Source organism: Diadema antillarum, unplaced genomic scaffold, assembly GCF_040938485.1.
Source record: "Diadema antillarum isolate AM-2024a unplaced genomic scaffold, OU_Dant_1.0 seq00002992_RagTag, whole genome shotgun sequence".
NCBI classification, from domain to species: domain Eukaryota; kingdom Metazoa; phylum Echinodermata; class Echinoidea; order Diadematoida; family Diadematidae; genus Diadema; species Diadema antillarum.
In genome coordinates this window covers 1-12,063 of record NW_027273583.1, presented here as the reverse complement: position 1 = coordinate 12,063, position 12,063 = coordinate 1, and the positions used below count along the sequence as shown (strand labels likewise).

Sequence of the window (12,063 nt, the reverse complement as noted above, 5' to 3'; positions counted from 1 at the left end):
CCAACCACCGGACCCACAGACAGACACACTCCTTAACGAGGAATCTTGCCATGAGTACCAGGGGGCTCCACTTGGAGAACAAGACCATCACTGCGATTAGGAAAACAGGATTTCAAAACGGATCTTGACAATATCTCTACAACCTGAAACACCCTAAAAGAACTTTGCTTGCACTTTAACTGCCTAATCATACTTAATCAAATGTGATAATGAGGGTGGGGGGGGGGGGAGAGGAAAAGAAATATGAACTGGGAAAGAGTGCATTCTGTAAGGCTTATGTATTCAGCTAATTATCCACAGCATGGATTTGATATTTGATTGTGATTTGTATATAATTTTGCATGATGGTGACAACATTCCAGCCACTTTAAAACCTTCCCTCTGTAACCAAATCTAAGATAAAGTGCATCCATGACCCACGGCTTCCTGGAAAGACTCCATGTTAGCTCGTGACTGGAGTTAGGCAGAATCGTGCGACACTTCCTGCGAGGGCACCGTTACCGAGGGACTCGTCGAGACTGGAGTATATGGAGGTGGAGCCTGGGCAGGTACGGGAGAAGCAGCTGCGATCTGGGGTGGCTGAATCGTGGAGGAGGAGCCCACCTCTGGAGACAGAGACGGTGCCTGGGCGACAGCAGCTGAAGGGGACTGCACGGCGCTCTGTACTGGAGCCGCGGTTGGGTCCATCCCGGTAGGCGACTGGGGTGATAGGACCGGATTTGTTGCCGAGTACGGGGGTGCAGCAAAACCATAGTTTGGATAACTGTAATCTGCCTTGGGGTACTCGTTTGGTTTGCTCGTAACCTGGTGAATGAAAGAAGTATAAGAATAAACATGAATGTTAAGTGGCAAAACATTTTGGTAGATTAAAATTCCATTTCTCTCTTTAAATGGAAAATCTTTACTAATTCCAGATTGTGTTTCAGTACTTTAATCAGTTCCATACAAAACTTTATCAAATATGATATATGGAGTGAAATTCAATGGTGCCAATTTAAAGAATCTGTAACAAGATTCCTCCAGCACTCTACGCTTTAACCTTGTGTATGTGAATGGCATGTGAATTTGTGTATATCTGGTACAAAATCGTCATAATCTGGAGGCAAAGAGTTACATACTCATGCACTTCACAGACTTACCATGAAAACCTTGGTTTAAAGGGGCTGAATACAACATAACCCTCTAGAAATAACAAGGTCATTTTGCAGACTCGTTCCAACTCCGTATGAATAATTCTCTGTTCATGCACCCTGACATAGAGTGATATCTGATATAACAAGGTCATGGTTTTTAGGTCGTAGTAATAATCAAGGCTGCCCTGTATACACTCTGTCATGATTACTATTGAACACTGTGTGTGTGCTTCGAGTGCAGATTACATAGTGTAGCACAGAAAAACCCCATAGCATTGTATACACTATCCAGAATCCATTGCACAAAAAGGGTTAATTTTCCAAGAGCTCTGTTTCATCTTGACAAGGCAAATGCTTGCTCCTGATTCCGGATGTATACCAGTGTACATTGTATGCATACGTGTAATTTGACCGACGACCCTTCAAAACACTATCTCTGACACATCAAAATAGGAACAACGGATGACCATAGCACTCTATAATATGAGAGGTCCTTGGGGTTCAGAAACAACCATAGTCATATCCTGCCACAATACTGGACATATATTGCATGTAATATGTTATACACCTAAAAGAAAAAAGCACCAAGACTTTATTCTGTACTTTCCCAAAGGGAAAGCACAAGCCAAATGATGAGTTATGATAAATGATACACTGTAACTGTTTTTTGATAAGTGCATTTACAGCAAACTGATCAGTGCTAAATGAAACTTTGACAAACACTCAACAAACACTCACTATACTTGTAAAAATAGTTTTTTTGTTATTTCAACAAAATGGTATAAATAAATCATTCATAATTTCATGTGAAGAGATAGACACGATGCATACCCAAAGATCAAACTATACAAACACATGCACACACACACACACAGACACACATAGCGGTACACAGTCACATACATACATTGTGAACAAACACATCGTATGATTTACCCTAATTTTTGTACTCACATCATTCTAATGAGTGAAATGCAAATATTTTTCATAGAAAAAGATTACTGCACTAGTCAAGTGCACCCATCCCCCTCCCCTTTATCCAAATTGATGGCATATCAGACACATACACTGGCAATATGGTAAGCAGAACTGGTACAGAAAAATGATGACAGAAACATACCATGTCAGTTTGTCATTAAGAGTGCATGTTTGGCCGTAACATAAATTTCACAAAGCAGGCAGACACGTGCACGAGTATGAGAACGTGACATGCAGATACGCTCGTTAGCATACACACGTACATTACATTAGACCCCACACAGCCTTCAAACTCGTTACATTCACGCCGTCGTGTCAATGTTAATTGACTCTACCTCTGACGACAATACATCATCGCAGTATTCGCAGAAACTCGCTTGCGATCAATATTGAGGGTTCTCAAAAAGCAGCGCCTGACTGATTAACATATCGGATGCAGAGGACTTTCTCAGAATAAGACAAAAGCCAGATACCGAGAGTTGATATGCAAGATAAGATAACAATGGTATTATATAAACACAAGTGATGTTGGTGGACATTTCGGTTAGGACAGAGCAGAGAGTATCTATCTAGAATGTCAAGTACACTGTGTGTGCAAGTGAAATAAGAATTTGGGCAGCAAAGCATCACAAATGGATATGTACAAGATAGTGGTAAAAAAGTTAATGATGGTTGCAGAAGAGTCATCCTGTTACAATATTCATCTTATTCAATTCAGTCCTGTCTTCAACAGGCTCTACTAAATGCTCTACAATTTCTCTGTGATAAAGGCAACTGCTCACTTTCATGCTCTAAAATTTCTACATAAAGGCAACTGCTCACTTTTTCACTTCCGCTCTCAAGTTTCATGGAAGTGCTCAGGCAGCTTGCAGCTGATTTGCACACAAAGAAAGTCAAACACATACTGTTGTTGATAATGGGTGCTTCACAGTCAAGTTTCCATACTATTATGTGCCCTATTTCCCTTCAAAACCACATGAACCTCAGAGTGCCACAAACATTCAAAGACTGAGCCCATGGAAGATGAACTTCCGTATTAAAATACTTTGTCCAGTTAGACACAGAGAAATATACTACAGAGACAGATCATCCATTCCTTGTACAGAAACAGAAAGTGAAGCTGTAGGATTGTTTTAAGGATTTCCTGAACTTGGTTACACATGAAGGATACAAAACCAAATCAGGAAACACTAAATTGCGTAAGGAAACATGAAATAGGATACTCAAGTTTGAAACTGCACGTAGAGTCAGGAACAATTCTCATCAATAGAAAACAAAATCTATACATCTGAAAATATGTTCTCACAAGTTAAAAAGCAACATTTGAAGCATGATCAATAAGCCAGCGTAGGTCCTCTGTGTTGAAGTTTTGCTACCTGATATTTGTACATGTGTAACTTATATTCTGATCTTAATTAGGGTCCCATAGAAGACCACTACTTATTGGTGAATGGACTACCCTGAAAAAAGATAGATAAATAAATGAATGAATGAATGAATGAATGAGTGAACAAATGAATGAATGAATGAATGTATGAATGAATGAATGAATGAATGAATGGAATGAATGAATAAATAAATGAATAAATAAATAAATAAATATATAAATAAATAAGTAAATGAAATAAATGAATAAATAAATAAATAATAAATCTGCATTTATAAGCAGCAAGAAACATAATGAGAGAATTAAACTATAGATAATGCCTGTGAATCCTAGCCTACTGTCAATCCTAACAACCACACAGCAGCAATGATGAGTCAAATTCTACACAATGTCATGAACACAGAGGAAAGAGGATTTGAAAGAAGATTATTTCAGCAGCCATATCAGGAAATCAGCCCTCCTGAAAATACAAGCTTTCAAAATATCCCCAATTCCTATTAAACTGAAGATAAAAGCTAAATGTCACTATTCAAAACATTTGAGAAAACAAAAACAAACATGGTGCCACACTAGCTCATGATCATTTGAATGTTACTATGTTGGTGTTTGTTTGTTTTTTTATAATCCACTTCACACAGCAGTCACAACAGATCTCCACACGATTGTCAAGATTATATGACTGTTTACATCATTTGTACAGTATTCATCAGACTTTTTAACGCACAAAGATAAAATAACAAAAAAAAATTATTTAAAAAAAACCTGGTGCCACACTTCAATTAAATTACTGTGAAGAAGAGAGTCTGACACTAGTCCGCAATATTTCAAGCATTGTCCTGATATGATACCAAGGCCTTTCAGATGGTCGATCTCTTGAAACACAAATATGACCCATCACTCATCAGAGCTTATCCACACACACACACAAAAATGATAACAATTTAGTTCAAGCAAGTACTGAAGGGCAGTTATCAATCTACTGAGATCCAAGCTATTTCCTCTTATTATGGGAAAAAAAAATGGTGAGGATGGAAAGGCTGACCATCATCGAATACCAGTACACCATCTTATCTACAAGTATTTGTAGCCAAGGGTGATAGCCTTGTAGTAAAGAGCTGCATTTATCACATCAGTGCAAGGGTCGCTTACTACATGTAGTGTCTTTGCAGTGGCTTCAATCCTCCTTCCTCACTGAGGAATGCCAAATTGAAACATCAACTGAAGATAATGCTTCCAGACCACAGATAGCTAACACATACATGTATCCTCCCCAATGTTGATTTATCATGGTGAATTCACACCACTAGACTGACTGGAGGCATGTTGTCCATAATATGAACATACAGGTGCATGTAATCTACAACTGGAATTAACTTGAGTGTGTTCAAAGTCTAATCATCGTTTCCTCTTTATGATTTTCCACCTGTGACGACAGGCAAATCCTCGTGTCCTGAGTTAATCAAACCCTTATCTCTTATCAACGACATTCACCGCAAAGATAACAAATACACCCATTCCATTTGCATATGATTCAATAACCAATACACTTCACAGAAAAGAAATAAAGTGCAGTACTACAGTGAACCTTGAAACATATTTCAGACAAGACACTTTGCAGCAATCAAGCCTCTTTTTTTTATTTTCTTTTTTTTTTGCTATGTCATCAATAGTGTGTTCACAAAAGAGGGACCAAAGTTTGTTGTACCATGGTGCATGGTTCTTGACAGTTTAATACACAAAGTCAGTCAATGCAATTTTCTGAAGAGCAACTTTAGGACTCTTCCAAAAGGCAGATTTTTTTATGCAATGACTGATTTTATGCAAACTATTCAGTCAAGCGATTATCCAGATCCATTGTATGAATTGCTTGGAGTCACAATGTCATGACATACTTGAGGATCATGCATGCATGTAATGCATACTTATGCAAGTATTTTTAGTTACAAAGATGTTCAGCATCGTGGTAGTTGTTGAAAGAATAAGGTTAGTTGGTTGTCACATGAAGCGAGGTAAATATGAAAAAAGATTCACAATGTGTCGGCTGCAAAATCTGCTGGTTTTCATCTGGCAATGTGCATTTTTGGCACTAAAAGTATTTATATGCAAGCATTTATATATGATCAAACGTGTGGCCATACTTTGAAGTCAGCTTGAAACAACATTCAATTCACATTAAATGAAAAAGAAATCAAAATGTAGGAATATATTTTTAACACGATTGTTGAACATTGCTCTATTCCTGCAGTCAGCCAGGAAACACTACTTTGTACGTCAACTTTGTCCAAGGCTATTCTCCATGAATAGTCATTGCTTGACCAAGAATACTTCCAATCCTTGTATACTGCCACGCATGTTCTACTTAAAATATCCACATGGACACCATGCCCCCTGCAGGTTCCCTCAACCTCCCCAAGTTTGCCATGTTCACTCGTTCACTTCATATCATGACTTGCATACATTACATAAACATTCTTCTTCCTCGGTCACCAAGCTCTTTTTTGTTGGACAGATTTACATATCATTTGCATCTTGCTATACATTTTCATATTATTCATTTTACACCTCACACTGATCAATATTCAGTCATGTGAATTATGCTGATTAGACCTCGGGGCTCAAATCAGAAAACTCTGAGCTGAGAGCTTTTTGTCCTTCTCTCTGCCTGTATAGTGGAGTTGGACCCAGGTTCGATAAAAAGCAGGGAGTCATTTTCTTAATAACACATCGCAATTTGCTTGTCATTTTTACACCATGGCTGCCACACGAACTATCTTTTGTGTAGCAGGTTTTCTTTCCCCCCATAGAAATGTCCAGGATACCATTTGAAATATTATTCATCAGCTGAAGTTGCTGATTGAATTTGAGCTGGAAAATAATTCCCTGTAGAGTGACAGCAAAATGATTGGGATTTCTTATCTGATTTGTGAAGATTTTAATAAAAGTGTCAGAAGTGATATACATTGCATTTCTTTTTCTATTCACACAGGTGTTATAAATTGTAAGACAACCAATGTGAAATGTCAATCCTGCTTGTATCAATTTTCTTGTATTCAAGGCAAACACAAACTCTGTCATGAAAGAGGGTGCAGTGCTCAATCTTTTGTCACAAATCACACACATTTGCATGGCATCATGTACAGTCTGCAGCCTGTAATACCAAACAAGTTTTTAAAATCTCAATGAGACATTTCCCCAGTGCAAGAAATGCACACTATTTTGTGCAAGTCATTCTTTCATCGTAATTTCACTTGACACCATCACAATGTTAGGCTGATGACTAAATCTATTGAACTTGTCCATGTAGTTATACCTTAATGTATTTGCTCCTCATTAGCCACTCACACATACCTGGGTCATGTATGCACTGTGGGCAACTCCAAACATGTATGCAGTCCATTAGTTTGTTTGCTGATGGTTAGCCTTCGACATTTACTAATGTTGAGTTGATCATACTCTTGATTATTGCAAGTGCGCTGCAAGTGCTATTTTGTTGTGTTCTCCATCCACTGCATGTTACATATCCCCAGGTTGTACACAATTTCACATGTGGTTGACTTCACAATAGAGAAAGTCTACATACAGTTGTAGACGACACAGGACCAAAGTGTCATCACTTTTACTTTTTAAGAGAAAAATCAATGGTTTCCTACCTTGGATGAGACGAAAACACATTTGTGTTACACGAGCCGATATTTCTATGAATTGTTACTCTTGCGAATGCAGCTGACTTGCAAATTTTGTAAAAATAAAACAGAAATCATCCCACATAATACAGTAACTCACCACATCACTCATAACACCATCTAAAAACGCACTCACTTTGTATTTACAGGTGTAAAGTAAACACACAAGGCAGTGTACAGTAAACACACAAGGCAGTGTACAAGGGACATTATGCCATATTTGAATGGTCAAATGTATTTAAACTAAACATCAATTTCTCAGGTTTGTGATTCTCATCAAAACATTCACAACAAACAAGCAAATCTGCTGATACCTTCAGAGACTTGGAGAAAAAACTTTGCCAACATTATTGCCTGATTCCATCTTTAATCGAGAAAATGTCAAACTATACTTATATAGTAATCTCTTTATAAAAGATTGTCACTATTACTCAACACACACAAACCAGGGTATTCAAATCTGTTTTTTTGAAGTATCAACATAGAAAGAAGTGTACTACCATTGTGATTGCGTGAAACTATTTCCTTCACTTGGTGTTGAAAACGAAAGTGGTTTGGTAACTTTACAAGAAAGTTTGGATGAACGCTTCCATATGAAAAAGCTTGGCACGTAAACTTGTGCCTAGGCACACAGAGGTTTAATCCTTTGGGTGCTTTAAGTGCTGATTGGCACAGAAAACTACAATAATGTTCAACAAAATGCCCACAGTCCCTGGCACAGAGAGGATGATGGGATTTCGTATTGAAAAAGTGATAGGCTCTGCTCACCTCACTGTAAGCCGGTGGGCCTAGCTTGTGATGTCACATGAGTACAACGATATAAAGAAAGAATAAAGAAAATTCAACATATTTCCATTTTTCTCGCATAACAAAAGAACACTCGACTTCTCTCTTTCAGAAGGCAGGGGGAATAATATTACCCTTAACATACGTCAGTAGCAAGTCGAAGAAATGTGCACTTTATTCAGAAAGTAAAGTTTTGTGAAATTCTCTTTTTATTTTCCTTATATTGGTATACGCATGTGACATCATACACTGTAGTAGTCTTCTCTTCCAGCAGTGACTGTGCAGATACTTAAAATATTCATAACTTTTGAACGGATTGTCCAATTTTCCTCAAACTTTCACTGATGTGTTCTACTAATATTGCTGCCTTCTCTCAATCCTAATGTATATGAAGGTGGACTTGTCCTTTAAACTGGCATCCTTTTGAGTTATAGAGACTGATAACATCACTTTGAACTCTTTCTATTTTTGATAAATGTGCCAGACATCCCCTGTGGTTTACAAGGAAGCATTCTTGGGATTCTCATGTAACAATAAAACATACAGGTAGACATATATATTCTTTCCAAGTACCCCTAGCTTTGTCCACCCTCATTTCATGTAAATAAGAGCTACTCCTTTTCCATGCACAGGGTCTTATTGTTTTAACACTAACAATGTGACATATAGTATCAGTAAAAGTGTAGTTTTAATTAGAAAGTCACTTTTTGAGTTGAACTGAATTTGGGCAGTATATTGGTTGATACACCCTGAATATCTAGTATCCCTGTCTTTTTTATGGCTGCTAAAGATAGAGGACAATTGTATGCTGTACAGAAAGAAGGAATCATTACAAATGATACTCAAGTCCCTTTGGCATGGACTTCAAATAGTGAATGGCAATAAGTTGCATAGGGAGAGGGCCAAGCATAGGAGCTAGAAATGGATATGGCTGTGATTATCTAACTTGAGAGAGAGAATAACATTTCAAAATGCATTTGGAATGGTGTTTTTGAATGTGGTTTGAAACGTGATTCTGATGGTGCCACGTTTATCTACCCATTATTCGCGTAGAATCTCGATTTGAGTGTTGTCACTGCTTTGAGCAGTTCAACCCAGGAAGCAGAGGTCAACTGAGGCCTGTGTTGTTACCTTGCAGGTTGGATGCTGCGTGGAAGCTGACCTTGGCAGCTCAGAGATATAAATGCGTTTCAAAAAAGTGTTGCACTTATCTACTCTCAGAAAGGCGATCATGGTCTCAAACACATTTTGAAATGCCCCTTATAGAATGGCATTTCTAAATGCGTTTGAAAACACGGTTAATTGTGTTGAATATCTATCACCTGAAAATGCCTCAATCATGCTTTAATAGGATCATGATTCTGCCTCAGAAAACTTTAAGATAAATGCACTTTATGTCGGTTGGAAAGTAATCAATCATGAAGCTTTGTCAAAGTGACAAATGGAATGAGATTAAGAACGAGTATCCCCCCTGACTCACTGGAATGGCAGGGGCTCTTGGAGGCAGGTGGAGTGATCATCTAATTATTGAAGTGATTCATTGCGACTTGGAATAGATGACCGTCGCATACTTTTCATACCATTTCTATAATGGACCCAGTCTGCAGTAGAACATATCACTCTGATGAGTAGAGACATGGAAAGGGCATTATCTCTATAAATACTGACAAATTGATGGCATGTGAATGCACATTTCTTTAATCTCTCTCTCTCCCCTAATCCCTCCTTTTGCTCTCTTCACCTATCTGTATTTTGTCTACTCATCTGTCTGTCTGTCTGTCTGTCTGTCTGTCTGTCTGTCTGTCTATGTTCTGTGTTTAGTATGTGAGACATTGAATGTATTTCATTATATGTTTCACAGCCTTCTTTGTTAGCACAACTCTTAATTCTATTTTGCATACAAAATGGATCTTGGCACACTGGTTTCCTGAAAAAAAAAAAATACCGTGTGCAACCTTTGAGAGAAGGATAGTTCTATGAAAAGGAGGGGAGGGGGAGAGTGGGGAAGGGGAGAGGGGGGAAAGGGGAGGGGGAGGGGGATGAAAGGAACTGATGTGACACACACTGCTTGGTAATCTTAAGAATTATGACAAAGTGGAGGCTGTGATGCCAAGGATAAAATGAGTTGCTTCCTCTTAGAATTAGTCGAAGCAGAGAAGGAAAAAAAAGATGTTTCTACTTCCTGACAACTGAGGAGCAAGTTGGATAGTAACCCCTCTGTCCTTTGAAATGATGGTATGAGAGGATGAAGGAAAAAAGGTCATCTGACAGATGAATAGTAAACTTAGATACAAAAAGAAAAAGCTTAGCTCACTCATTCTGGTGTGGAAAAAATGGATATTATTAGAGGATGTGGCATTCTGCCAGGGATATCTTTACAGCATGTTGTGCTGTTTCATTCTCTCGTTCGTTCCTGTGGGAATGTCTTATCAGAAAACAGAACATAAGTCACTCCACTGTTACTCATTTTACACACCAAACATTCATGAAGCTTATTGAAGATAATGAATGCCCCGTTCAGACCGACCTAACCCCCATCAAGTTACCCATTGGAGTCCTGTTGGTTTGACATGGAGAATCCTAATCATTATCAGTGATGAATTGTGTACACACTTGCAGCCAAAAAAAAAAAAAAAATCAGAAGCAAAAAAGATTTGAACCCTCAGCCAGCTAGCCCTGAGTGCATGCAACCTAAACAGTACCTGGAGTGCAAAGGCTGCGTTTGTATGATTTTGCATTCTTAGAAGCACTTATTTGAAACATGGTTTGACAGAGGAGCGTTTATAAGAGTTTATAGCGAGCATGTTTCTGGCTCGCTCGGACTGTGCCATTCTGCATCTCATTATGTGCAGCATGTCCCTTTGGCAATTAGATTGGTCAAACAGGGCATGAGCAACTATGACATCATTATTATAAACCATGTTTCAAATAAATACATTTATAACTTTCATAACCTTGTTTCTAAGAATCACACCTCCACAGTGCATTTCAAAATCACATTTCAAAACTTTGTAATCACAACTACCGTTTACAGCAAAATTAAAACCACAGAGCATAGTTTTAGAACCATCTCTCTACCCAGAAAAAAAGATTAAAAAATTGCTATTTATGCATTCCAATAGTGCTCACTTCACCATCAGGCAGAATACTTGAACTCATCAGTCTGGTAGAGGTGGGTTCAACAGGAGACCCCTTTCAGATTGAAGGAATGCAACAGGTGCACAAGGGGCACACCCATTCAAAATTTCTTGGTGTGAAAAGGGTATGCACTATTAGTATTTCCCAGTGGGATATACTTCTTATACAGAATGTTGCCAAAAGGATATCTTTTCATTGGATTGTAAGAAACATATGAAATTCCATTATCACGTGAGATATGAAAGAAGATATGTCAGCCACTCCAGGAGAGAAAAAAAGAGGAAAAAGGGAAATGTATTTCTCTGTGAGTGAAAGAGAAAATTTATCAACATGTTAAGTATGCACTACATGAAAAGAATGACTCAAATATTCTCACAGTGAGGCTATACAAATTTATACAAAGTACATGCCTTTAGGACAGTTGTTCAATTGATCTGTAACATCAATCACGTTTGTCTGATTTCTCTGAATATTTGCTGAGGTGTCAATTTTGATGCCTGCCTTTACGTATTCTTCACTTCAAACTCGATTCTTACTTTCAGATACATATCTTGTATCTTCATTTGTTTGAAAAGGCATCAGAAAATGAACGTGAAGATGTGGTGTATTTGAAGTGTTTGTTCGCAAAAACCGATAAGTCCATATGTGACCGTGCACCTCAAAACGAACATAAAGTCGCACACACTGATTTTGCGTGAGAACTGAAAATAAGTGAAATGGGTCAACCTAGCCGAACTTGACTTTTTCATATTTTCTGAAAGAGTGGGTCTTCTTTTACATTATGCTAAAATTTGGTATCATAAAACGGGCAGGAAAGTGTGTTTTTTTTAAGCAGTTTATCTCGAACATTTCTGGTAGAATAGTGTGATTAGGTGTGTCTTTAGAATCCCTTTTTCATTTCTGAAATACCTTGTCCACACTCTTCACTTTGAACTCGAATAACTTTTGAAAGGATGGT

The 12,063-nt window shown here is 38.0% G+C and overlaps 1 protein-coding gene across 1 annotated transcript; it reads right to left on the bottom strand.

Annotated features, from left to right (window-relative positions):
- Positions 1-228: 228 nt before the first annotated feature.
- On the bottom strand, positions 229-7,973 carry LOC139715168 (uncharacterized; the record flags this gene model as incomplete). Its single annotated transcript, XM_071626768.1, has 2 exons — positions 229-804; positions 7,950-7,973. Coding segments are annotated over 2 exons (369 nt in total), but the record flags the coding sequence as incomplete, so codon positions are not given.
- Positions 7,974-12,063: the final 4,090 nt, after the last annotated feature.